At 33.6% G+C, this 25,242-nt stretch overlaps 17 protein-coding genes across 17 annotated transcripts; 11 read left to right on the top strand and 6 right to left on the bottom strand.

Annotated features, from left to right (window-relative positions):
- Positions 1–488: 488 nt before the first annotated feature.
- NEPG_02270 (uncharacterized protein) lies at positions 489–671 on the top strand (the record flags this gene model as incomplete). The annotated part of the gene is made up of 1 exon (XM_013204643.1): positions 489–671. The coding sequence occupies one exon, from the start codon at positions 489–491 to the stop codon at positions 669–671; it is 183 nt and encodes a 60-aa protein (XP_013060097.1).
- A 98-nt stretch (positions 672–769) lies between these two features.
- On the top strand, positions 770–1,207 carry NEPG_02269 (uncharacterized protein; the record flags this gene model as incomplete). Its single annotated transcript, XM_013204642.1, has 1 exon — positions 770–1,207. A coding segment is annotated over one exon (438 nt), but the record flags the coding sequence as incomplete, so codon positions are not given.
- Positions 1,208–1,768: 561 nt separating this feature from the next.
- On the bottom strand, positions 1,769–2,637 carry NEPG_02268 (uncharacterized protein; the record flags this gene model as incomplete). Its single annotated transcript, XM_013204641.1, has 1 exon — positions 1,769–2,637. One exon carries the CDS (start codon positions 2,635–2,637, stop codon positions 1,891–1,893), a length of 747 nt encoding a protein of 248 aa, XP_013060095.1. The 3' UTR covers positions 1,769–1,890.
- A 960-nt stretch (positions 2,638–3,597) lies between these two features.
- NEPG_02267 (uncharacterized protein) lies at positions 3,598–5,733 on the top strand (the record flags this gene model as incomplete). The annotated part of the gene is made up of 1 exon (XM_013204640.1): positions 3,598–5,733. One exon carries the CDS (start codon positions 3,598–3,600, stop codon positions 5,731–5,733), a length of 2,136 nt encoding a protein of 711 aa, XP_013060094.1.
- Positions 5,734–8,006: 2,273 nt separating this feature from the next.
- NEPG_02266 (uncharacterized protein) lies at positions 8,007–9,737 on the top strand. The gene has a single exon (XM_013204639.1). It carries the CDS (start codon positions 8,072–8,074, stop codon positions 9,716–9,718), a length of 1,647 nt encoding a protein of 548 aa, XP_013060093.1. The 5' UTR covers positions 8,007–8,071; the 3' UTR covers positions 9,719–9,737.
- Positions 9,738–9,937: 200 nt separating this feature from the next.
- NEPG_02265 (uncharacterized protein) lies at positions 9,938–11,177 on the top strand. The gene has a single exon (XM_013204638.1). The coding sequence runs from the start codon at positions 9,985–9,987 to the stop codon at positions 11,143–11,145; it is 1,161 nt and encodes a 386-aa protein (XP_013060092.1). The 5' UTR covers positions 9,938–9,984; the 3' UTR covers positions 11,146–11,177.
- Positions 11,178–11,456: 279 nt separating this feature from the next.
- NEPG_02264 (CMGC/GSK protein kinase) lies at positions 11,457–12,430 on the bottom strand (the record flags this gene model as incomplete). The annotated part of the gene is made up of 1 exon (XM_013204637.1): positions 11,457–12,430. The coding sequence occupies one exon, from the start codon at positions 12,428–12,430 to the stop codon at positions 11,513–11,515; it is 918 nt and encodes a 305-aa protein (XP_013060091.1). The 3' UTR covers positions 11,457–11,512.
- Positions 12,431–12,492: 62 nt separating this feature from the next.
- Positions 12,493–14,034, top strand: NEPG_02263 (uncharacterized protein; the record flags this gene model as incomplete). The annotated part of the gene is made up of 1 exon (XM_013204636.1): positions 12,493–14,034. One exon carries the CDS (start codon positions 12,493–12,495, stop codon positions 14,032–14,034), a length of 1,542 nt encoding a protein of 513 aa, XP_013060090.1.
- Positions 14,035–14,059: 25 nt separating this feature from the next.
- On the top strand, positions 14,060–15,314 carry NEPG_02262 (uncharacterized protein; the record flags this gene model as incomplete). The annotated part of the gene is made up of 1 exon (XM_013204635.1): positions 14,060–15,314. The coding sequence occupies one exon, from the start codon at positions 14,060–14,062 to the stop codon at positions 15,065–15,067; it is 1,008 nt and encodes a 335-aa protein (XP_013060089.1). The 3' UTR covers positions 15,068–15,314.
- A 149-nt stretch (positions 15,315–15,463) lies between these two features.
- Positions 15,464–15,700, bottom strand: NEPG_02261 (uncharacterized protein; the record flags this gene model as incomplete). Its single annotated transcript, XM_013204634.1, has 1 exon — positions 15,464–15,700. One exon carries the CDS (start codon positions 15,698–15,700, stop codon positions 15,539–15,541), a length of 162 nt encoding a protein of 53 aa, XP_013060088.1. The 3' UTR covers positions 15,464–15,538.
- A 382-nt stretch (positions 15,701–16,082) lies between these two features.
- On the bottom strand, positions 16,083–17,212 carry NEPG_02260 (uncharacterized protein; the record flags this gene model as incomplete). The annotated part of the gene is made up of 1 exon (XM_013204633.1): positions 16,083–17,212. The coding sequence occupies one exon, from the start codon at positions 17,210–17,212 to the stop codon at positions 16,166–16,168; it is 1,047 nt and encodes a 348-aa protein (XP_013060087.1). The 3' UTR covers positions 16,083–16,165.
- A 21-nt stretch (positions 17,213–17,233) lies between these two features.
- On the top strand, positions 17,234–18,226 carry NEPG_02259 (uncharacterized protein; the record flags this gene model as incomplete). Its single annotated transcript, XM_013204632.1, has 1 exon — positions 17,234–18,226. One exon carries the CDS (start codon positions 17,234–17,236, stop codon positions 18,224–18,226), a length of 993 nt encoding a protein of 330 aa, XP_013060086.1.
- A 72-nt stretch (positions 18,227–18,298) lies between these two features.
- NEPG_02258 (uncharacterized protein) lies at positions 18,299–19,243 on the top strand (the record flags this gene model as incomplete). Its single annotated transcript, XM_013204631.1, has 1 exon — positions 18,299–19,243. The coding sequence occupies one exon, from the start codon at positions 18,299–18,301 to the stop codon at positions 19,241–19,243; it is 945 nt and encodes a 314-aa protein (XP_013060085.1).
- A 718-nt stretch (positions 19,244–19,961) lies between these two features.
- NEPG_02257 (glucosamine-fructose-6-phosphate aminotransferase) lies at positions 19,962–22,018 on the bottom strand (the record flags this gene model as incomplete). Its single annotated transcript, XM_013204630.1, has 1 exon — positions 19,962–22,018. One exon carries the CDS (start codon positions 22,016–22,018, stop codon positions 19,964–19,966), a length of 2,055 nt encoding a protein of 684 aa, XP_013060084.1. The 3' UTR covers positions 19,962–19,963.
- Positions 22,019–22,079: 61 nt separating this feature from the next.
- NEPG_02256 (uncharacterized protein) lies at positions 22,080–22,404 on the bottom strand (the record flags this gene model as incomplete). The annotated part of the gene is made up of 1 exon (XM_013204629.1): positions 22,080–22,404. One exon carries the CDS (start codon positions 22,402–22,404, stop codon positions 22,234–22,236), a length of 171 nt encoding a protein of 56 aa, XP_013060083.1. The 3' UTR covers positions 22,080–22,233.
- A 586-nt stretch (positions 22,405–22,990) lies between these two features.
- NEPG_02255 (uncharacterized protein) lies at positions 22,991–23,497 on the top strand (the record flags this gene model as incomplete). The annotated part of the gene is made up of 1 exon (XM_013204628.1): positions 22,991–23,497. The coding sequence occupies one exon, from the start codon at positions 22,991–22,993 to the stop codon at positions 23,495–23,497; it is 507 nt and encodes a 168-aa protein (XP_013060082.1).
- A 113-nt stretch (positions 23,498–23,610) lies between these two features.
- Positions 23,611–25,109, top strand: NEPG_02254 (uncharacterized protein; the record flags this gene model as incomplete). The annotated part of the gene is made up of 1 exon (XM_013204627.1): positions 23,611–25,109. One exon carries the CDS (start codon positions 23,611–23,613, stop codon positions 24,955–24,957), a length of 1,347 nt encoding a protein of 448 aa, XP_013060081.1. The 3' UTR covers positions 24,958–25,109.
- Positions 25,110–25,242: the final 133 nt, after the last annotated feature.

The raw sequence follows: 25,242 nt of genomic DNA, 5'->3' as shown, positions 1-25,242 counted from the left end.
ATTTACAGAAAAACTATTTTCAACTTACAATAGTTAAACCTAACCAGTAAACAACTCCTATAAAATCAATTATTTAAATAACTAAACTTATGTGTATTAAGGACTACAGTTAGAGAATGCCATGAAAATTATAAAATAACAGAAAATATATTATGTTTATTGGCCTAAACATATTAAATTTACTATTACATACATATAACACACATATATTCTATTAAGTGGTCTTAAGGTGATTTTTATTGTATATTAATAGTTCATAGCCTGATAATTTAGTTTTTTCTGCCTATGAAATGAAATATACAATAAAAATTCTTTATAGAAGTTGCTTTGCATAAAATGCTTTAAGAGTTTTCAGATGATTTGCTGGAAAACGGATTAAAATAGAATTAATAAATGCATTAAAATCAAAATTTTGATGTTATTAATTCAGCAAATTGTTAAAATAGATAGCAAAGAATATATAAATATGGTTCTAGATAAAATGTTTTATGAATAAACTATTTCGGAGAATAACTGCGGTAGGGACTCTTTTTATAAAACTCGTTTTAGTAATAGCATCTGTAGATGGAATAGGTGAGTACATAACAGTAACAAATAAATCATATATAAATAGTAAAACAAAAGATGCTAGATATAACCTACTTGTGCCAAATGGCACCAACTTAATTTAACAGGAAGAAAACATGAAGCTTTCTTTAAACATACTAAAGCAAGGAATGGAGGAATACGGTAATAATAAAGATACTCAAAATAAAAACAAAAAAGAAGTGTGGAAAGTTTTAATAATATTTATAAAGAATTAGAAAACCACATAGCCAATTTTAAGTCTGACAGAAGGCCCTTATACAATTTGACAGAACAGTACAAAGCAGATGGTTGTTATTCTATAACAATAACAGATGAGTACACAAATGCAAGTATATGGAGAGAAGACCCATGCAGTGGGTACTGCTCTATTTATGAGCTAATTAATTCTTATGCGTTTAAAAGGTATTTAATAGATTATAGGAAACGCCCAGAAGAATTCTGGTATAAAATAATTGATTTGCTTATTCTTATGCCAGATATTTTTAGTGCATATCAAGGAATTGCAAATGAACTTAGAAATCTAATTCTACTTTCTGGCGATTACACTAATGCCTTTAATTTTATTGGGATTAGAAGTATTTATAAAGGCAAAAACCCATCCGAAAAATCCATGAATTAGGCTAGATTTCGAATAGAGCTGTTTTTACAGAATTAATACAGACACCTTGCGTATTCCACCAGGGTATCTTTAAAAACATTATTTGCACAGAAAGATTACATAGAAGAGTCTATTCCCTCTTTACTATATAATGATAAAGAAGACAAGTTTAATCCATTAACAGTGCAGGATAGGCAGCTGAATGCAGATGAAATAGAAATAGATGCAATTAACACGAACACAATGCTTTTAATCATTTTTATAGATATGACTATATTCTGCAGTGTCGTCAGTATTATATGGTTATTATATTTAAAATTAATGTAACAGCATCTGGGATACTATTGCTAATAAAGTAAAAATTTAAATTGTTTTTACAGCTTATGTATCGGGACAGAAAATTCCAATTTGAAATAAATCCATAAATTATAAAAAGCAAATTAAACCCAATTAGAAAATATATTGCTAATTCTAGTGATATATAACTCACAGTAAAGTAGTCAGATTTTTTAAAAACCAATTTATTAATTGAATAAAATCCTCAGTAAAATAAGGAAATTTTAGAAGGAATAATTAACAAATGCGGGAAGACTAACTACAGTAGAGAATATTTCTAAGTAATTATGTCTGACATCTATAAGTATATTGAGTGGCTAGCAGTTAAGTATACTTTATCTATTTTGTGTTATATTTCGCTTTTTGCATTAATCATTTATAGCATATGTTGCATTTAATGCAGTAAATGCAGTAGATATACCATTGATAAAACTAGTTGTTGGAAGATCAGAAGTAGATGACATAGTAGTCACTTCTGATGTGTTTGTTGTATTTAATGTAGTAGGTATAGTAGATATATCTTTGATAGAACTGGTTGTTGGAAGATCAGAAGTAGATGACATAGTAGTCACTTCTGATGTGTTTGTTGTATTTAATAAAGAAATCCCTACCCTCTTTATAACGTCTATTTTTTTGCTTAGTTTGTCTACTGACTCTGGAATAAACTGTGATATATTTAGTCTTTCAGTAATATTGGGGGAAAATAGATGAATTATAAAAATTATGAATATAGAAAACACCATTAATGATATGATAAACATACAAGAAACCAAAATTGCCTTCTGTATTCGCTTTCTTCTGCTTGTTTTTTCCTCTATATGTTCGAATCGCCGTAGGTTATCAACACAAATTTTCATTGTATTATCTTTATTAGATATACTCTCCGTTGAATCATGTTTCATTCTAGTAGGGTCGATATTACAATTATTTTTAGAAGTATTCTCCATGTTTAATTTTCCGTTAGTAGATTGAAGATCAGATAGATTAAAATAATTAAATTTATCGAGTTCTATCTCGTTATTTGTATTATTACTGTGTTTGTTCAATAGAGCAGCTTTTTCAATACAATACTGTTTATTAGCACTCTTATAACTCGATTTTGATTTATTATCCATTCCAATTTTAAGTATTAGTTTGGCATTTATACATTTTTTTTAATTTAAAAATAATAATTTACCAGTATATGGAAATATTAAGAGTGCACATACGAAAATAATATAGCTAATACTGGTAATATTTTTTTAATATAAACACATACAGAATAATATTTTATTTGGCTCATTTTATATACAGTAATAAATGTACAAGTACTAAAAACAAATACAGCATTATAGTAGAGATTCAACGTTATAGACTCTTTGCATTCCCAATTTGTTTTGTTATGTTTATTTTAAAAATATTCTCTTTCTTTTCTAATTTTGTTTTGTTTAAGTGAATTGGGGTTTAAACACTAAAAGCTGTTAGACTCTAGAATGTTTCTTCAGTAATTTATAGCGTATGAATTTTAATTAATAGGGTTTATTCTGTTGTATGTACATATATTTGCTGTAACAGCTCTAACTGTTCTAAATAGAAATTTACTAAATTATAAGAATACACAGTAAATCTTATTAATGCCGGAATGTTTATTAGTAGTGATTCAAACATCAGATAATGCTTTATTTCTACTATATAACTAACTTCGGGTTATGGTGCGCTTTAAAATACCAAGCTGTTTTTCTCTCTGCCTCTAAAATGTAAACTGGATCTACTCATGTAAACTGGATCTTTATTTATTATCCATCGTCCTTATATAGTTTTTCCGTGTTGTAACAGCTGCTGTCACAACATAATCAAATCACTGGGGTCTGTTAAGTGACAGCCGCACAAGGCCAATGACACTCAAAGGCGATTATGGGATCCATGCGTCCATGGAAAACCAACATACCATAATTTTCTTTCTTTTATTTATGGCATGCTTAATAGACTTCTAAAATTCTTCTAAAGCTTTTCTAATAATTCTTAGAAATTTGCCTATGTTAAATGCCCGGGTAAAGCAGTTTTATATAATTTAAAATACTCTTTTTAGAAGAAGCATGCGATTAAAAAAAAGAACTATAAAAACAATATTTCTAATAATAGCGACCTATGCAGCAGAAATCTGCCACGCAGATACAAATAGGTATGTTTATAATAGTGCAATGGCAGATAAGTTTTCTATCGGTTATTTCCAAAACAAAAACAACTTCTATATAAGTAAGACAGGATCTATTAACTGCCTATATGGGGCCCTTTTAAGTTATCTTTCCTGTGTAGAGCTGCATCCACTGTGGCTATATAAACTAAATACTTCATTTGTATTGAATGACGGCGCTGAATACAATAAGTATAAGAGTAATTTATACTTAGATATAATTTATCAGTTCCAAAAGCCAGTCTGTGAATGTGATGAATACGCTCATAGGTTCAGGAACACATTCAAGTATATGTTTCTTATAAAGCCCATACCAGATATCCGCATTCCAAATAGTATTTTTTTAGCATTTTTACGTATTCCAGGAATAAACCTGTACCGATATAGGCTGATAGCAGCTCTTCTTTTAATTTCTGAAGGAATTGATATTCCTTTAGTCTATGATCAAAAAGAAATGCGCTTGTTCTTGCAGAAAAGAACCCGCAATAAAAGAGAGATTCATTTTAGCATTGACCTAAAACGAATTAAACAGGATGCAGCGAATTTAAATGACGGGCAGATGGTATTCTGTATAGACAGGTCCATAGATGTTATTTCCTTTTTTATTCGGTATAAAAACAGTCAATTTTTGCGCGATAAAGGACTTTTATCTCGCCCTAAAACATTGAGTGATCTAACGTCTGGAAAGTTCATGCACAGCATGTGGTACCTTATGCAGCTGTTTCTTTTTTACTTTATAAAATTCTCAAATGACTATAACATCTTTGAACATGGCATATATAATTGTGCGAATGAGGTATATGAGCTACTAAATGAGTATATGTATATTGAACCAGACAATACGGAAGAATCAGCAGAGAAAATGCAAGAGAAAAGAGCGTGGGAAATATTTAACGACTATTTTCTACCAAAAACAGAAGAATCAGAATTTATAATACATGAGTACAGTGCCATGATAGACATAGTCATTACAAATGCTTGGCACTTTGAAGAGTTAGTTAACAAAGCGCTAGAAATAGAAGACAAAAACACATTTTTATACTATATGTTTAGATACTGTGTTAGTTTAAATAGAAAAAGAGTAGATATTTCATACGAAGTCGGGATAGTTTATTCTAATGTTTTTGTATATGTTTTGAAAGAGCTAAAAAAGATATGTTTAATAGAAGTAAATGGAATTGCTATTTTAGAGTATGTGATCTGGTGTAAAGAAAACCCTATCTACGCCGATTCATTCATAAACTATTTGATAGAAATGAGTATAGACATGCAGGCACACCCACTAGCTGAAGGGTTTACCTCAAATTTAATACAGGCGAATCCGCTGTTCTATACCAAGAACAAACTAAAAAACATAGCTATTTACATTAAATCTAGACTAAAAACAAACACAAAAGAACCAGCCACGATAAATTTCAATAACTATTTAATCACACGCACTATTTATCGCACAATTTCATCAATTATTATAATTAAAACTATGCTAGAGTTTAGCAATAAAAGTGCAAATGCAGATATAGCTAAATCTAATAACATTATGGCATACCGGCTGATTTGTCTACAGATAAAAAAGCAATATAACGAGCCAATCAAGCACTGGATCTCCAATCTAATCGATGTGGATGTGTGTATAGATACGGATTATACTATAATCAATAGTATATACTTCATTTTTTTAATATATGCAAGCCAAGCAAGCATTGAAAAAATGATGATTGCCCAGTTCATGCGCAGACTAAATATAAATGCTCTTGACTTATCTAAAGTCAAAATACCCCTGAAGGAATCTTACTACCGCATATCTCTTCAAAATATTTATAAAATGAAACAAGAACTTATAATACAAAATGTAATTACAGAGTCAGATTTCAACACCCTCATAACCGCCCTCACCCAGGAAATAAAATGCATTACAGCCAATCCTAGTATGCCTAAAGATAATAAAAGGGCCCACAACCCTACAAAATCCAATAGTGAAGAAATCTTATTTAATGCTGACAGAGAATCGAGTGGCCAGAAAAGAAAATCATTTATATAGCTTTATTTTAAAGTGTACTAATTTTATTTTATTAATTATAGTATGCTTTAAACAACTAGATGCAAATAAATTATTAAATATCCACCTATTACAATAAAATACATAATAATCAAGTTGAATGTTCTAAAATAGATAACCCAGAATAATCATAGATTCTTATTCAGACTAAATAGAATTACACAATAGTTCTTATACTTTCTATAAGGGGTTTTAACTAAAAGTATATTTATTATGTATAACCAATCTTATTGAGTAACAATAGACATAAAAATACTACATTAAGGAATAATAATAAAAACAGCCGATTTTCCATTAATATTAATAATAAAGGTACAAATCAAACTGATTTGCTCGAAAAAGTATATATAGCAGTGAAAAAGTGTATATTATGAGTGTAGAAAGAGCAAAATTATTTACAACCTTAGCAAGCCAGTCATTCTTCAATGAAAATGAAATAAAAGCTATATATGAAGAAGTAATGATGACTGAAAAGGAGAAAGCAATAAAGGAAGCACATATTTATACAAAGAAAGGGTTCACGGCTATAAATACCCAGGGAATCTATCATAATTATTTAGATTCCACAGTAATGGAAGTAGAAAGACTCTTAAAAATCGAACATATTGAAGAAACAACTGAAATAGTAAGTGAATGGCAGATGCCCGTTGTAATGGTAGAGCGGCATCTGAGATCTCCTATGCTGACTCTTGATTTTAAGATGCTAAATAAAGCAGTAAGGCAGAGTTTATATCCGATTCCTAATCCAGCTGAATTCTTCTCAACGCATACTAGCATAAAATACTTTTCTATATTCTCTATTAAAGGAGGATTTTCAAATATTCCACTACATGAATCTTCACGAGTAAAGAGTACATTCAAGGTACAAAGCAGAAAGTTTGTGTTTAAGGTTCTTCCAATTGGATACATTAATTCACATGTAATCTTTCAAGAGAGAATGGACAATATTCTTGAAGGGTATGCAATGAATACCTGTTTGTCTTACTATGAAAACATTGTTGTATTCTCAAATACTATCGAGGACCATAAAAAAGATGTATCTAATGTACTGTGCAGAATAAAGCAATATGGGTTGGATATAATATGGGAGGATGCACTTCTGGCCAGAAAAGAGATTAATTTAAACCGAATACACATTTCTGAATATGATGGGTTTATTACACCAGATAAAGCTAGTGTGCAGAAGATACTTTCTTATAAAATCCCGAGTAACCCACTGGATTTAAAGAGATTTATATCCTGTGTGCATGTCAACCGTAGATTTATTCGTAATGTTGCAGAAATACTCAAGCCATTGTATATTTTGTCACACGTTAAAGAGTGCAAATACCAATGGTGTAATTCTCATAAAAATGCATTTAACAATATAAGGAAGAATGTAACAAAGCTCAACAATATTTATTTTCCCAACTTTAATGACCCATTCACTGTGCTGGTCACTGTAAATATGCACAGTATTAGTGCAAAACTCACACAAAATTATAAAATAATTGAATACGCATCACAGACATTGAAGATGCCACACAGAAGTTATGATTACAACGAGAAATCGCTACATGCCGTTGTATTTGCACTTAACAGGTGGCAGCATTATTTAGAATCAAATAGCTTTTGTCTAATTTCAAACTACCAATACATGGAAAGGTATCGAAATTCTGCAAAACGAGGGCATGCTAATGTACTTGGAATTACTCGCTGGTTTTATTCAATTTTAGACAAGTATACATTTACTCATTCTCTCTGCTAGAAATGCTTTGTTTAAAAGGTTATATTTAAATAAATACGCTAAAAGTTCAATCGACTGAAAAAGAATTTTCATATTCTAAATACTGCTTCAAGCATAGAAAGACAAAATTACCAAAAATAGAAAGTGAAAATTAATTAGTAGAGATTTGTTAGAATATGAATTTGATTTATTTACTTGTTATTATTAGTATGTTGGCAGTAGCATGGCTGGAAATGAAAATAAATACTCCAAAATTAAAATATTCCGTAAATTCTGCTTAGCTAGCACAATATACTACTGCGCAGTGTATGCACAGTCGAAATGTATATTTACTGTGGTGGCATGGATAGTATATTTGTTATAGTATCTTGGATATAGCGCAGAGGAATAGCTTTTGATGGTTTTTGCACATTTTGGATGTGCCTAGTAGAATATGCCCAGGCATTTCCTTGCACTATGCTTGAAGTTTAATTTAATTTAATCCAAAAGCATGATAATTAAAAGGCCCTTAGGCTAAGACCGGGTTTAAATTAACATTAATTCTAGTGCAAACCAACTGGGTTAACACTTTCTTAAAATATCCAGAAGCACTGCATGTCACACATACAGAACAAACCCGAAACAGCCCAAAATAATTCTGAAACATATCTTAGATACTTTTTGTATCAAATTGGAAAATTATTTCAATTTGTTATTCTATGCAACTATTGGCAAAGCATAAATATTCTTTATTATGATAAACACAAAATGACAACACAGGAGGCAGACCACAAAGAAGATGAAAATTCATCAAGAATTATGCATAATATCAAAAAGTGTTATAAAAAAGTAAAGACAGTGACAGGAGTCGTTGGTGGACACGTAATAAGCATTTTCACACTGGGAGAAGAGAGTGTGCTGAGAAGTGTTTTTATGTGTACAAGTGTTCAGGTTAAAAATGAACAATCTCCTGACAATAAAGATTCAAATGCAGAATCAGATCAGGTCACAGGGTTACATAAGACACAAAAGGGTCTACACAATACAGAGACTTCAAAGGGGTCTTCTGCCTTCACAAGTATAGACGGAGATGCCGACAAAGATGAAAATCTCTGTATTGCCAAACACCTGAATACCAAAAATCAGATAGAATCCAAGGAGGAAATCGAGTACAAAAAAACTTTAGACTATACCACACTGCTTGTGTATAACAAAATCAAGACAGACAAGGAAAAGCAGGAAATACTTTCTCTTGCCAAGCGCTTTATAACAAATATCATTGGAGTAATTAAGCACACATCATCTATGAAGGACATTTCATACACTTCAATTATTCTTTTATTCTATCTAAAAAAACATAAATATACGCTATCTACAAAGGCTGCAGAGTATGAGGCCGAGTTCCACAGAAAGTTGACAGAAATCTCTGGAGACTCTATAGCCTTGACCAGCGAGGTTGCGCAGTGTTTTATTTCAATGGGACTTAACCCAACTTCCTTGATAAACACCGCTGCATTAATGGACTGTGGCTTTAAGAAGATGTATACTCAGCTGCACGATGAAACCAGTGCTATGGCTTTACGTGCAGACAAGGGGTGCTTAACCACAAAGCGTAGTATTGTTCTCTTATATGGTGTTTTAAGAGAAATAAAAGCCATAACAAACAATCTTTTGACCGGCTTACTGCAGGGAATTTGTTTTAAGAAGGAGAAAAACAGTAAAATGAAAAATGTGCTGTCTTTCCCAAACAAAGAATACGTAAAAGAAACTTCCCACTTTGCACACAGCATTCATCTGATGTCTAGCACCGCACAGTGCAGCAAGACAGATGATTCTGCCAAAAGTAGAAAAAAGGTTTCCTTGGTAGAAAAGAAAAACAATTGCGCCAATGAGCTAGAGGATAAAACTCGTGCAGATTCTAAATTAGAATTAACCCAATCTAAAATAGAAACAGCACGCCCAAGAAAACCAATTAGCTCTGAGACAGTCCCAAGTGCATCAGATAAGAGGATTCTTTCCCCAAGCGAGCTCAACATGAATCTGATTAATGAGCTAAAGAACAGTGCCCTATACAAAAAACAGAAGGATATATACATACAAGCAAATGACTTCTCATCTATTCCTCTGGAAAAAAACAGTGTACTAGTCACAGAGCCACCGGTAAACCATACAGTCATGGCACATATTCACACACAGCATACAAACACATTTAATCTGTACAAATACTCCCATGTGAACTCTAAAAACACAGATCAATGCTAATTACTGCGAGGAATAAACAGCTTCTTACTTAATCTATTGAACACATCAGTGTTACTGTATTTATGTGATATTCTAAACCATTCTATATATAACTATATAGACAAAATATACTGTGTTAGTTCTCTATTACAGGACGATTGAAGCTATTGTTTTTAACTGCAAACTTCTATTCAATACAATTGTCCGCTCTATATGCACCAATTATTAAAGTGCAAATAATTATTGGTATAAAAACTCCGAAAAAGTTAAAACTTTTCCAGTAGAAAATGCAAGAATCAGAGAAAAGCGTAATCACTAAACCACATATAAAAATAGTGCCATTTACAGATGGCGATATAATCAAACTTATAGACTACAAAACTCAGAAAACTTTCTACTCAAATAAAGAAAAGGAAGAAAGAGTCTTAAATATAATTGTTAGTAGGCTTGAAGCTGTGTATAAAAACAATCCAGAAAATACTCAAAACAAAGAGTTTAATAGTTTAATAGCGGCACCTATTTTTAAAAGTATTCTATTAAGAAACAATAAAGAATCACTTATGAAAGTAATGGATCTGCTAATACGTATACCAGATGTAGAAAATCCCCCAAAAAACCAATCTAAAAATAATCCAATTACAATTTCTTCTCTAAGAAATACATGGGGCCAAAACTTTTCTAATAGAGTTAATGACGTATTAGAAGATGAGAAAACCGAGTTGTTAAATATTTTAAGAGGATTTGTTATAAACTCAAATCAACAAGAAAGCCATACAGAGGCAGAATACGAAAAATATTTTGATAGTATTATACAGGCTAAAAAAATAATTGATTATACGCCAACCAGTAATAACACTAGCATTATGGACATATTTAATCAAAAAGACCTTGCAGAGATTTTCCCAGAACTATCAGAAAAACAAAAACTAGTAGATATGCCAGTTGAAGAGAGAAAGGTGCATAGAAAAATGAAGCTTAACGAACTCAAATCTAAAATTGATGCAAATGGATTTTTTGATGTGATGCTAAATCAGAAGATATTTTCACAGGTTCTAGTTAACACATTAGCAAAAAACCCACTGAATGGGGTAGGAAATCATCGTACGGGCAATGCTATAGACAAAGCCAACCATTTTTTAAAACATATAAACTGTCTTGTTTCTGGGGGAGAAACTGATGAATCCATAAAAGAATACGTGGAAAATAAGTTTGTCTACGCAGACCATGAAGAGATTGTTAAAGGTTCTTATATAGAAAGGTCTATTTTCTATGGTAAAAAAATGCTTCAGTCATTAACTGAAAAGGTAAACACGAGTTTCTCATATGGAATGAGAAATTTAAATAAGTTTTTAATTTTAATTTTACTAATAGTTGGTGGATTCTTTTGGATGCATATATTTAATGAGTTTTTTAAATCATTAGCCAAACATGCCAATATAAGACAATGAAATCCTTATATAAGTAGATGTAATATAAGCATACTTTATTAAAATAAAATATTATTTATTTCTTGCATTAGATAATAAATTGAATTTAGATGATCAAATTTCGGATTGTATTCTCAAATACTTTGTCTTATTATTACATATACACTGACTATAAAATAAATATTCTTAAATACTCTTTTATATTGTATAGAAGACAATGAAATATAATTCTATCTGAATTTTATATACAATAATTAGTGTGCCTTTCCTTTCTGGAATGCATTAATAAAAATAAGAATAATAAGTAAAAATAGAAAAGAGAATATTTAAGTGGTATTTATCACAGTAATGTACAGTAGCATGTCCAGCAGTAGGAAAATACCAGAAATCATTCGGATACATTCTTCCATAAATTCTCAGTTAATTGAAGCTCCTTGAAATATTTTAACGCATCAGATGCACTTATTCTTCTACTTGGGTCATATGCAATCATTTTTCTGAGTATTCTGAAACAATCAGAAAGATCACTTCGTCCTGTGCTGTAGATAATCTGGGAAAGGCCGTCCTTTAATACAAGATTTTCAATATGCGTCAAGCAATCCTCAGCAGTATCCCCCGGAAATAGGGCCTCCTGCACAACCATTTCAAATAAAACGCAGCCTGCAGACCATACATCTATACCCATGCCATACTTCTGTTTCAAATGAATTTCGGGTGCTCTATAATACCGAGAACATATATAGAGAATGTTATTTGGACAGTTAATTATATTTTTGGCACTCCCAAGGTCGCACACTTTCAATAGTGCCTTCTCTGTGTCTATTAATATATTTGATGGTTTTATGTCTCTGTGTGCTATGCCACACGCGTGCATATAGGAAAGAGCATCCAGAAGCATTATCGAATAGTTTATAAACTCGTCTTTGCTAAAAACATACCGCTCCTGTATTTTCGAAAAAAGGTCACTTCTTACATACTCCATTACTAAATTCAGAAAGACACCATTTTCATTTCTTTCCCCATAGAAGTACCAGATAAGCCGTACTATGTTTGGATGGGATAAGGATTGGTGCATCTCTAGTTCTCTGTTCATGTGCGTTTTCTTCTCAAATACACACTTCAAGGCATAGCATAAAGAACCGTCAACTACTATTCTGTAAACCAGGCCAAAGGTGCCTATCCCTATTTTTTGCAGCGCATAATATTTTATTGGTGTCTGCTGACCCGTTACTGCGCATATCATCTGTTCTTCCAGGCACTTTCTCTCTCCTTCGTTTATCTTTTCCAGCATATATCTAGAATACATTTAGATACAAATAATTGGCAAACATTCCCCTGTTTATTTTTTAAAATAGATTAGCCCCTAGCATGCAAAGGGAAGAGACTTGGGAGACCGTGCAAACAAAAACATTTGTAAATTGGATAAATTCCAAACTGGAAAAGGGTGAAGCGCGATACAAAGAAGAGTCTGCAGTTGCGGCATTTTCATTTAAAAGAGTAATCGATCTTAAAAGAGATCTTCAAGACGGAATAGTTCTGCACTCTTTATTATATTCGGCGACAGGATCAATATTAAGATTTAATGCTAAGCCTGTCTTGGTCGTGCACAAAAGAGAGAACATTGAGAGAATCATTGAGTATTTGAAACAGAATGGAGTAGAGATGGTAAACATTGGCGCTGCTGATATTCAGGAGGGGAGCATAAAGCTCACTCTTGCTTTAATTTGGAGGTTCATTATGGCATTCTCTCTTCGGGAAATACGAGAAAATGGAGAAAGTATACATGAAAGAATTCTTAAGTGGTGCCAGAGAAAAACAGCAAATTATGGAGTAAGTATAAAAGACTTTGGAAGCAGCTGGGTAGATGGAAAAGCCCTGTCTGCATTGGTGCACTCTGATGTTGGTGGGTTTGTTTTTGATGATGGGAAGGCCAAAGACATTTCAGAAAGGGCCTTTGCCCTGGCTGAGGAGTATCTTGAGGTGCCTGCTCTGATTAGTGCTAATGATCTGGTCAAGGGAGTGTGTGACGAGAAGTCTCTTCTAACATATTTAATAGAATATTATACGGCATCTATTAAGAGCGGAGGAAAGATTAAGCGAAAGATTGCAGAAAGAGCAGCACAGCATGCAACAAAGGGAATTATGCATGCCGAAGAACAGCTTGGCGCATTGTGCACTTTATTGCAGAATGAAATTCCTGAGTTGGAGAAGGCAAAGAAAGAATTAGACATGAGGTATACCAAAATAAGAATGGCTGAGCAGAATGCAATCCGAACCGCCATGGCATATATTATACAGTATGACATACTGAATAGAATTAAGCAGCCATACACGCCCACGGTAATATCTCTTCCTGGCTTCTTTACTAGCATTCCTGTGGTGGGGGTTTCTGACTGCCTTTCTGTTAGGGAAACTCTTTCTGGATGGAATGTTTCAGAGGGGAAAGAAGAGAATAATGAGCTGCAGCTTTTCTTTGATAAAATATTTGATCAAATAATAGGAATGTCTGGATGTGTAACTTTCCTTGGCGCAGTTGAACTGCTTAAGATGATTAGTGTGCAGATCGAAGAGAAGATTTCTCCAAAGAGCAAACTTTCTCTTGATGCTCTCTCTTTTTCTTCTATTGAAACCAGCCGTGTTATAAGAGAAAGGCTTGAATGGGTGCTATTTGAGGTAAAAGATGGGATACGGCGATTTAATGAAGCATTTTCTGAAGAGATTTCTCAAGAGAAGGCTTACATATGCACTCCTTTGTCAATTGAAATGCAGTCTATTTCCCTTCCATGCCCACACAAAAATGAATGGGCGCTAATCGGCGGGCGTGATGCATACGCCAGAATATTATCTGAGAGTATGCCGGCAGCAGGAGCAAAGGAGTTTACACCAATTGCACCAGAATCTGAAAAATAAAGACTATTATTTTCTTTTGTTTGTTATGGGCCATTCTGTGTGGTATTTAGAGAATAGAGACATGTGTAAAGTTATTCCTACTTATATTGTAAAGAAAGAAAAGCCGGCTGTTGTTGTAGAGTCTATAATAGAAGTTGATTTTGATCTAACCTCGGGTCCTTCCGTTCCTAATAAAGATGAAGAAATGACAGAGGAAGAAGAAAGTGCTTTTGCTTTTTCATCTTTTCCGGATATTCGGTCAATGGAAATGGGCAAAGAGTCCTTCATATTTTATCTCTCAAATAAAGCATACCACGTCTTTTTCATACAAGAAGCAGACAAAAGCAAATCAAGAGGGTGCACTCAAAAGAGTATTGTAGTCCAGTGCAGTAAGTACACACCTGCCCTACCACTCATTCTGTCTGATGCGCTCACTAGAGCAAGTGAATACATGCCAGAAAAAGTTTTGAATCTTCTTTGGAATACAGAACTTCCCACTCAAACAGAAACCATTCGGCTACTTCATAATCGCATTTCGCCCGAAATACAAAAGCTATTCAATCAGAACAAAAATACAATTATAGAAAACCTCATGCGATCAAAAGGGTTTTTAGTTATCGCTAGAACCCCCACCGAATCATCAGTAATTGTCTGCTACCTCTCTATGTTTGGAGGAGTTAAATATGGCGGTGACATACTTCCATACCGGTCATCCTTTGTCCAAAATAAAATACCTAATCACTCTATTGTTGGAGTGACTAACGAGTACCATTACAAGTCCAACCAGTTTGACAATGCAATAGATGCCATTAATGGCCGATATTATTATAAAGAGAAAAAATGCAACGATAACTTAGAAAAACTGTTTAAGGAATTAGAAGAGTACTTTTTAGAGTGCCCAGAAGGATTCCAGACAGAAAAGTGGTTACAACGCCTCTCTGACCTAGGCGCAAGCATAAAAGCAAGACGAGTATTTAGAGAATTTTTTAGCAGCACAGGATTTACAGAATGGTTGTTAGCGCATGGATACAAATCAGTGCAGGCAAATAAATAACAATATAGTGCATACAAGCACACAAATGTGTAGTTTGGTGCAGCTTACATCTATATTTGAATAAAGAGCGTCTAATAATATACATTAAAGTAAATTAACAGCGCATTGCTTGAGATAGGCTGCATGCCTCTTCAGATTCCAAAACTCTGCTGAAATTCAGTTAGACTAGGTGTATATAACAGTAAAGCAACTAAGAAACTATTCTAAAATATTTCAAACTATTTTTTGCATAATTAACTGCTTCACCCCACCGAGAATACTTTATAATAAGCTTAGAATATTTTGTTAATTTTATTCTTGGCCATATATGGCTATGATTTCCAAATGAAACTATTTCTCAATGAACATTTATATGATTAATGGTTTTGCTCTATTTAAATACTGTATAATGTATTGCTATCCATTTATTTAAAGAATTCATTATATCCCATCAATGCATGCAGTAGGCATTATTGTACTACATCATACTATTTATTCATGGTATTTTAATTTAGTACGTAAAAAGTGTCTTCTTTTAGTGTTGTAATGCTGTTTGTTTCCTGGGATAAGTCTCTTCCATGCTGGTACCTGCTTGTTTACTCTGTTTGCTCTGATTAGTCTTCTTTTTAAAAGTGCTCCTTTATTGGCTGTCATGTCTGGGGCTATAAAAATTAAAATAATTTGAACTTTTCAGTTATGTTGGGCAGTGGTAAAATATTGTATATTTCATAGTAATATGCAAGAAATAGAATATTATTGGATTGAAACACTGGATATTCATGTACCATAGTATGAATTCTGGAAATTTAGTAAAATTGAAGCTTCTTTAAGAAATTGAATAATACTCTCTAGTTGCATGAACTTCTATATAAAACAATATTTATAGCGCTGTATTTGGGCATATTTACAAATTAGTATGCGCTTTACAGTAGATTATATGCATCCATTTCAGCATATATAGGCAAGTATTTCTCTGTTTGTGGAGTTAATAATAATAATAGATTATGATAACTTTGTACAGTTGTATATGCATAATGTTCTGTTTATTTCTTATTCGCTGTGAATTATTTCTATAATAGATAAATATACTTCATGGTGTTTCTATGCTCTATATATTGACTATTTCTTGTCTTTTCTCTTTTTTTGCTTGGCTATGTATGCTGGATGTGTTACATCTATATTAAAGTCTGCGTTGTTTTCCTTTGCAAATCGGGTGTCTTCTCCCAGTAAAACAGCTTCACTGCTTTCTTCTGCCTCTTCTTCAGTGCTGCTTTCAATTAAAATATCATCGTTTTCAACAGATACAACACTCTTTTTAGTCTTCTTGGGCTCTTCTATCTGCTCTTCTGTAGACTTCTCTTCTTTGCTGGGCAGTTGTATTTGCATGGCCTTCTTATAGTAGCTCTGCTTCTCCTCATCATCTGATGCATCTATTAAGTTGTCTGCTACGTCAAGATCAATATCATTTACGAATAAGTCTTTCAAGTATCGGTCGCGCACCGGGTCTTCGTCCCACCGCAGCTGTGGCTTAGTGCTATAAAGAGGATTAATCGGTATTCTTGCAATTTTTTCTGTTGAACTTGTTATTTCCTCAACTAGCTTATCGTCTATAACATAATCATCTGGAATAAAACGGGCATCAATGAAATTATAAGTGTTTTCTATCTCTTGCCCATCAATTGCCATATACAGCTCTTTTCCTACATCAGAGTTTTCTACCTCCACAACAGCATAGAAGTACTTCATTTTCTTTTTTAAATATTCTCTTATTTCCATCTCTTTGGTCTCCTCATTCATATCTAAGTTCATAATCGCCTGCTCGTCATGCCCCTCAACTGCCATTTCTCTACACCCCAGCTTTGTCTTGTAGAGTGCAATTTTCTTTATTTGACCTTTTGGCACAAATGCATTAACCACCTTATATACCTCGTGGACACCGATTGAGTCCCAGTCCACATTCATTATGGCAACTCTGCTTGATGCATCCCCAAGAGGCGCATCTTGCTGTGGCAGCAAATCCTCGGGAGTTATTTGAACCGCGGTTTCTTCTATTTCCTTTACAACTGACTCGCTTTCTTTTCTTCTTTTCTTATCCTCTTCGGAGGACTTCCCTCCTGTAAACTTCTTCTTTTGAGCCTTCTGGGCAGATTCTGTGCTATATTTCATCGTAAATTTTTTTCAGTCTTGATGCCTTCTATAAGAAAAATAAAGCAAAGAATTCAAGCATACAAAAGCACTGTAGCCCTTCTGAACCATAAAATAAAGAAGCTTGAAACAAAAGTCGGTGACATGACGGAAATTCTTCAGGAAAGCATTGAGGAGGGAGAGATACGCAATAAAACAAAAGAAAAAAGAAAGCGAAAGCTAGATGAGTGCAACAATGAAGTAAAATTGCTAGACATTGAAGAAAAAGCAAAAACCAATATGGTTGAAGCGCTTAAGGAAATATTCGACACGTTCAATATAATGGAGCAGCCTGAGATAAGAAGAATATTTTTAAAGATATTGCCATATCTAGACAACTCGTTAAAGTACTTAATTCTGCACGATATAGTTCTTTTTTCTCGGGATCTAGACAAGTATTCTACGGTTTACAGCATTCTATATTCTGATGCGATTGAGAAGGATGGAAGCGAGATAAGTGATGTGCTTGAAACCATCTACTACTACAGCATTGCAGAAGAAGCAATAGATGGGCTGAAGAGCCGATGCATTTCAATTCTAGAGAAATATGCAACAAGAACTGTGTTTATAGAGGAAAGAATTGTTCCAGAAGTCTTTGATGCCGTCACATCTATCCGCCTCTATTCGAAAGTTCTTGACTGGTGCTGGACATACAATGAGTTTATACGGGACATTCTATACCCTGAGCTGAAGAAGTCAGAAAGTGCATTTGCTGTTCTTGTTTTATCTGCAATATACGCAGAGTGGAATAAGTCTCTTTCTCCGCACAAAAGCCTGGAGTATGTTATCCAGATTTTGGATAAGGTGGCAGGAGTGGGAACTGGCGAGGAAATCACCCCTTCAATGCACTCGCTGGAGGCACAGCTTGCAAGTGCTCTTATGCTACGGCAGTTCCGGCCAGGTGCTTCAGTTAAGTGGCACAGGAAAAGAATTGACGAGGCATCTGACGAACAGAAGGCCCTAATTGAGTCGGTATGGAAAATATCATTCTTTTAATGGACAGCAGGTAATTTTTGTTTCTGGAGAGATAAAGCACCAACAGTTGTAAATTTTTTTTACTCTAATTAAATGTTCAATAAAGACACCATTGACTCACTGCCATCAGAGGCTAAAAAGGAGCTGGCTTCCCTAGCAGAAAAGTATAAAAAGGGTGAGATAAATGCATCCGAATATAAAAAATGCTGCACGGATGTAATAATGGAGCATAATGAAGAGAAGGAAGAAGACACAGCGCCACAAGAGGTTAGAAGAGGAAGGCCTTCTAGCAAGGATGACCAGAAGCCAGAATACATGAGCGATATAATTCATTATGCTGGAGTAAACCTAAAGGAAGAGGCACTTAACATTGCAAATGAAGCAGAGGAAAGTCTTCCCTTTGATGACATGAAAGGAAAGGTGTATGACTACAAGAATGCAATGGAGTCTCTTTTTGATATGAGAATATACAGTTATTTCTTAGAGAAGATAAGCAAGCTTCGAGAAATTGGGGTGAGCGATGATGCTTCAAACATTCTCTTTCAGGCAGCAAAGAGAAAGATACTCGACCTTCTTGAAAAAATGATACAGCAGAGCAAAGTCCGCATGGATGTCTCCCGAAATGACTATTTAATTCGAATAGAAAATGATAGAAGGCGGCAGATGTGGTTTTTAGAGCAGGAGGAAAAGCTGGAAATGGATAAGTATCGCCAGAAAAAAGAGGGAGATGAAGCAGAAGGGAAGAAGAAGTGGAGAAAAGCCCTACAGGATAGAGAAGACTTGATCATTAAAAAAAGGCTTAGCAATAATGTAGCACTTGCGGCACTTGGCAGTCAGCCAAAAAGCTGGATGTCAGCAGGTACACAAAGCGCAGATGACGGGTCAACTCCATATTTAACACTATTTCAAGGGTCAGATGAAAGAGCGCAAAAGACAAGTAATGCCAGAATCATTATTAAGGAAGACTTTTTGAATGTTCTATCTCGTGACAAGCGTTACAACAAATCAATCTTCACCATAAAACATACTTATCTGTAAGATAACTATCAAAATAAAGTTTGTGTGTTCTATATGTGTTTTTGTGCTATTTATGCGATGCTCACACTATACTCTTTTTAGAATTATATTGTTCTTAATGGCTATAACCCGAAACCGCTAAACTTTACAGAGGAATTATCTAGAGAATTAAATAAAGCATAAACAGCCATTAAAAACATATTTTGGAATATCTAGTAAATGCCATATGTCTAGATAATTAAAGGCATGTAAATCTTCTATATGCTATCTAAACTTTATATCTGCCATCTTTAATCTCCTCGGGTTTGTTTTTAACATAATATTTCTACTATCTACTACATCCCATTTATGTGCTATATACTCTACTTATATAGTTCAAATGCCGCTAGTTGCTGTTTTATAAATATGCTAATTTTATACTGGAATTGATATTAGTGTTGCACGTGCCATGCTTAATCCATAAAAATTCATTGTCAAGCCGTTAAATATTACTGCACTATTCTATCCAAATAATACATTGGTTTTATTTTACCTTTATTTATGTATTTATAATTTAGTGGATGCTAATTTATTTCCATTTCTTACTGCTCATAGAATATTTAAGTACATGTAACTTGAATATATTAAAATAAAATTTGTCTATTTTCTATATAGACTACTAAATAATATTCAAAGTGAAAATATATATGCTAAACAGTATATACTACTAATAGTAATTCTATAACTTTAAAGTTTATCACTTTATTCAACAGTCACGGACTTAGCCAAGTTTCTTGGCTGGTCCACGTCAATTTTTAAACTGGTTGCTGTGTAATAGGCAAGTATTTGAAGAACAACCACATTTACAATTCCTTGAATGCAGTCAGATACTTCTGGGACTATAATTTTTAGTGAATTGCCGAGTTGCTTAGCTGTGCGCTCTGTACAAATAACGATTGGGTTACCTCCTCGAGATATGACCTGTTCGTATGAATTCTGAGACTTTCCTTCTGATGGGTCAGTTAAAATCATAATAATTCTCTTCTTTTCATCAACTAATGCAAGTGGCCCGTGCTTTAGCTCTCCCGCACCTATTCCTTCACTGTGAATATAGGTTATTTCTTTGATTTTTAATGCACCCTCCAAGCTAGTGGCCAGCTGGTACCCTCTTCCTAGAAGTAAAATACTGCTTTCAGTTTTAAGCATGGTTTCAGAAATTTGCTTCAATCCCTGCTCGTCCTTAAGAACTTCCTGGATTGAGGCAGAAAGGCCTTGTAGATCTTTTATTATTTCTTTTCTTCTTTCAAATGTGTGTGAATTGTTTTGGCCTATCTGTATGGCAAGAAGAGCAAGTGCAACTGACTGACTGGTGTATGCCTTAGTACTTGCTACACCTATCTCCGGCCCTGCGTTTATGTGAATACCACAATCTGTCTCTCTGGAAATTGTACTTCCTACTACATTTGTGATTCCCACACTAAACGCCCCTCTTTCTTTAATATACCGGAGGGCTATCAAAGAGTCTGCAGTTTCTCCACTCTGACTTACAAATATACAGCAGTCCGACCTTGATATGGGCGGCGACCTATCGTTAAAATCACTTGCTATTTCAATTGTGGAAGGAATGCCTGTAAGTTCTTCAAAAAGCCCTCTCATCTGCAAAGATGCATAAGAGCTAGTACCACATGCTATGAAAATAAATCGAGAGGACTTTCTAAGTGTATCTAGCCACTCTCCAATCCCTCCCAGCTTTACAACTGACTCTTCAAAGTTCACACGGCCTCTCATTGTGTTTACAACTGAGTCTTTCTGCTCGTGTATCTCTTTAAGCATAAAGTGTGGGTAGTTTCCCTTCATAATATCACACAGAGTTCCAGTGACCTCCTCAAGTGGCCGGAATGATTTTCCTCCCGGCGTACTCTTAATAATCTCTAGACCTTTTGCTGTAACATGTGCAATATCTCCATTTTCCAAGGTAAGCAGTGTTTTTGTGTGCTCAATAATTGCTGCAGAGTCAGAACTAAAGAATATTTCTAATGGCTGTGTATTGCTATCAGACTCCATGACAAACACTCTGCTGACAGATCTAGACAGCTCTCCTGGCTTTGATACTATTCTTGGGGTACCTACTGGCGTACTAATTGAAATAGTGGGCTCTTTAGAGGCTATCACATCAATTGAGTCTTGCTGAACAATTGATGTTCCACGCACACCAATCAGTAAAGGACTTCCCCTTCTTGCAGCTACTACTTCATTTGGGAAATGTTTACTTACAACAAGAAATGCAAAAGCTCCATCCAGCTGATGAACAGCCTCATTCACTAGCTCTGAGAAGCTCAAAGTAATCCCTCGGGCCACACACTTTCTGTATATGAACAAAATAACCTGGGAAATGCTTTCAGTGTCTGTTTCACTCTGGAAAGTGTGTCCGTGCCCTGTAAGGGTCTCCTTTAGACTTTTGTAATTGTTAATGATTCCATTGTGTACTACAAAGAATTCGTTGCTCTGACTTGGAATTGGATGGCAGTTCTTCTCAGATGGCTCTCCATGTGTGGCCCATCTTGTGTGTGCTATCCCTATGTTAGAATTGGCGCGTTTTTCCTGTATGTTTCCTGTGGAGGCCTCAATATGATCTACTAGTGCCTGCACCTTTCCTGTTTTTTTAAATGCTTGATACTCACTATCAACATCAATAGCAACTCCAGCTGAGTCATATCCTCTGTATTCTAGTCTTTTCAGCCCATTGGTTAACATTGTCAAAACTTCTTTTTTATTTGCCTTCTTATTGTAGCTACAATAGCCAAATATTCCACACATACAAATATGAAAATCTTTCTATATTTATATTTTTAAGACAGTTTTGTTTAGTATCTAATTGGTTCATTGTTAATTTTTCTATTTGCCTGTTCGTGTATATAAATTCACTGGTTGGTTTATTTGTATAATTGGTATATTTTGCTTCACTTATTTTTGTTGCTTTGAATTACCTTTTAGAAGCCACAATTGCTATATAATCTTAAATTCTACAAAAATTATGTTGCTCTTGTCCACAATTTGTATAGGCCAAAGTGCGCATTTCCTGGCCTGTTTATGTTCTTATTTAGTACTCTAGAGGCCAAAAATCCACTAGTCCTATACGCAATATAATAATTAAATCTACATGCTTGAAATAAAATACTCCTATAATATTTCATATTGTGCATAAGTAATTCAAATTAAAAATAAATTAAAATCCATACTCAGAAATAAACTTGAAATAGGAATATGAACGAATTTAAAATAAATTAATAAAAAATAATTAACCCGAATTTAAAATATAGAAAATAAAGCCATTCTTAAAGAAAATGTTGCATATAATGAGATTGTTATATTTTTTATTACACATTATATTTCATTATTTTCAGATAACCAGAAAGTAAATAAAAGCAATTTTATTGGCATACTAAAAAAATAAAAATTATTATAATGAACAATAGAGTAATTCCTGAAGATGGCATGGTTCATAAAGAAGATGCAATAATAAAAGACAACCAAAATACTGAATTTCTTGAACTCAATGAAATATTCACCACACCCATAAACACTTAATCTAGCTCTGCTGAGCAGATTAGTACTCTAGTGATTAAAAAGCCTGCTATTGAAATTGATATAGAAGTTGCTTCTGAAAACAACGATAGTGTAGAAAAGACATAAAATATTGATGTTAATTTTATAAAGCCTAGTGTTTATACCAATGCAGTTGTATCTTCTATACCATTACTATCAGTATTTCACATCGGACTGTTATTAATGATTTTAGTAAGAGGAGTAAAAACAAATAACACTGCGCCATTGCTAGATAGAGCTCCTATTAACATGCTCTTCCTACCAAGTAAGTATATACTAGAGATATATGGTGTGGCAAATATTGTTATATTCGGATTCGTGTTTTTTAAACACATTATACTAATATTAAGTATAGCTACAAATGTAGAAGCTATTCAGTTTAACTTGCTATTTGGTATGCTCATCTGTCTTATAGTGTTTATAGCATATATGTTGGGATTCATAGTTGGGGATATTGCCGGCTTAGTGGCTATTCGCGAAATAATTTCCCTTTTTATATTCTTCTATACTCTACATCTTATAATAAGTATGTTCACTATGAAGTTGCATAAATTTGCGAATGCCCAAAGATATTTGGTGCTTGACTTCTTGGGATCATGCACAGACAAAGTATTGACCGCCGTATATTATATTAATTCTATTATATTTATTTCACTAAACATAGTACTAGTATACAATTTATTTGCCTGAGCTAGTATAAAAGCATAGTATTTTCACTGGCTAGAAATAAATAATATAAAAACCAAGTTAAAGCATATTTAAATTTCAATTTATAAACCTGTTTCACTATTGAAAATTTTTAGATGGATTTCAATAATGAAATGCTGAGATCAAATTCAGAAAACATTTTCTTTGCTAACGATAAGGATTCAGAGACATCATTCTATGAAAAAAGGCACATAATATACACAGTGCTAAATATGTATGCAAGAAGAGTTCTTTTTAAAGAGGAGTTCCTAGAATTAAATAATTTAGCATACAATGCATTTATGGTATTTCTATGCGAGTATATTGAAAAAACTATAGAATATAACCAGGATATGGTTATACCCACAATTGATAAAGCGATAGAAAAGACTAGAATGTTTGTGGGGGGCATTTATGCTACTGGACAAGATATCAAGAACCATGTGCAGAGAGATGCATATTATAATTTTATGAATACCAATCATCTATTTATATTGGATAAAAATCTACTTGACTGGTATATGCGAACTGATATCATGGTCGCCCTGTCCAATAATGTGTATGCACAAACACTGGGGCCGATTGATGCTTTTGACGCATTAAATTATCTTTTTAAGCCGTCTAGCTCTGGAAAGTGTTCTAGGTTACAGAGGGTATTAGATATAATAACAGAATTTGGAGGAATGCTTGCTGGGCAAGATGGAGAGGAAGGTGCTGAGTTGAGTTTATATAGATTGGGGCTAGACAATGATGATGTTTACTCGCTGTATATATTTGTATGCACAAATCACATTGGAGTTAATGTGGCAGTGCAGTTAATAAAAGAGGTAATTTCTGCTAAAAGACAGCAAAAAAACGGTTTTCCGATTATACAGAACATATACAGCGCACTATTCTTCATGATAGAGAAAACACATAATTTATCAGACACTGCTATATATACAAAGAACGTGTTTAAATATGTTTTGAAGGATCTTCAGAGCTACAAAAACCCTGGATCTATTAAATTCATAGACAATCTTAAGCCATTGCGCGAAAGGTATCCTATTGACACAGATTCTTTTATCGAAAATGTTTCTGATGTATATAGAGCATGTATGCAGGAAAAAATAGGTGCTATTTTTAGCTCGCCTATTCCCATATCAATAGATAATGGGCTTAATCAAGATGAGTTAAAACTAGTCGATGCTATAAACAGGCTTACAATTTCTCCTGATGATTCTCCTGCTTACCAAGGTACACTAAAGGAATTCTTACTGGGCCTATTAATAATTTTTATATTATTAGCAATTACCATATTCATAGTTTGGTGCATTATATCGCAAATAATCTTGAGCGATCAGGTGTCTTCATTTATAAAGAGAATACTGCATAAAATATACATGAATATATCTTATTTGTTTTTAAAGGTGCTAGAAAAGACAAAAAGTCTACAGGTATTAGATTATAATATGGTTAATTAATTTATCTACTACAAACTAGCTCATCTATTGTTATATAACTAGGAATGTTGTATATATGCGTTGTTGGGGTGTATTAAGTCAAATAAAGTGTATTTTTATATAATGTGAACTAAACGCACTAAATGGCATCTAACATTCTTGAGTCATATTCTCCATTCATACTCTCTTAATTTGATAAATCATCTTTCTTTTACGCTTAGGAACTTTGTACTTGTTTTATTAACCTTCTGGTTTAACTAAATTAAATAAATTGCTATTGAAGAAAGCCACTCTATATTCTGTTAA

This window comes from Nematocida parisii (assembly GCF_000250985.1).
Source record: "Nematocida parisii ERTm1 unplaced genomic scaffold supercont1.6, whole genome shotgun sequence".
Taxonomy (NCBI): domain Eukaryota; kingdom Fungi; phylum Microsporidia; genus Nematocida; species Nematocida parisii.
The sequence above is the reverse complement of the archived record's forward strand: the minus strand, read 5'-3'. Positions and strand labels throughout refer to the sequence as shown.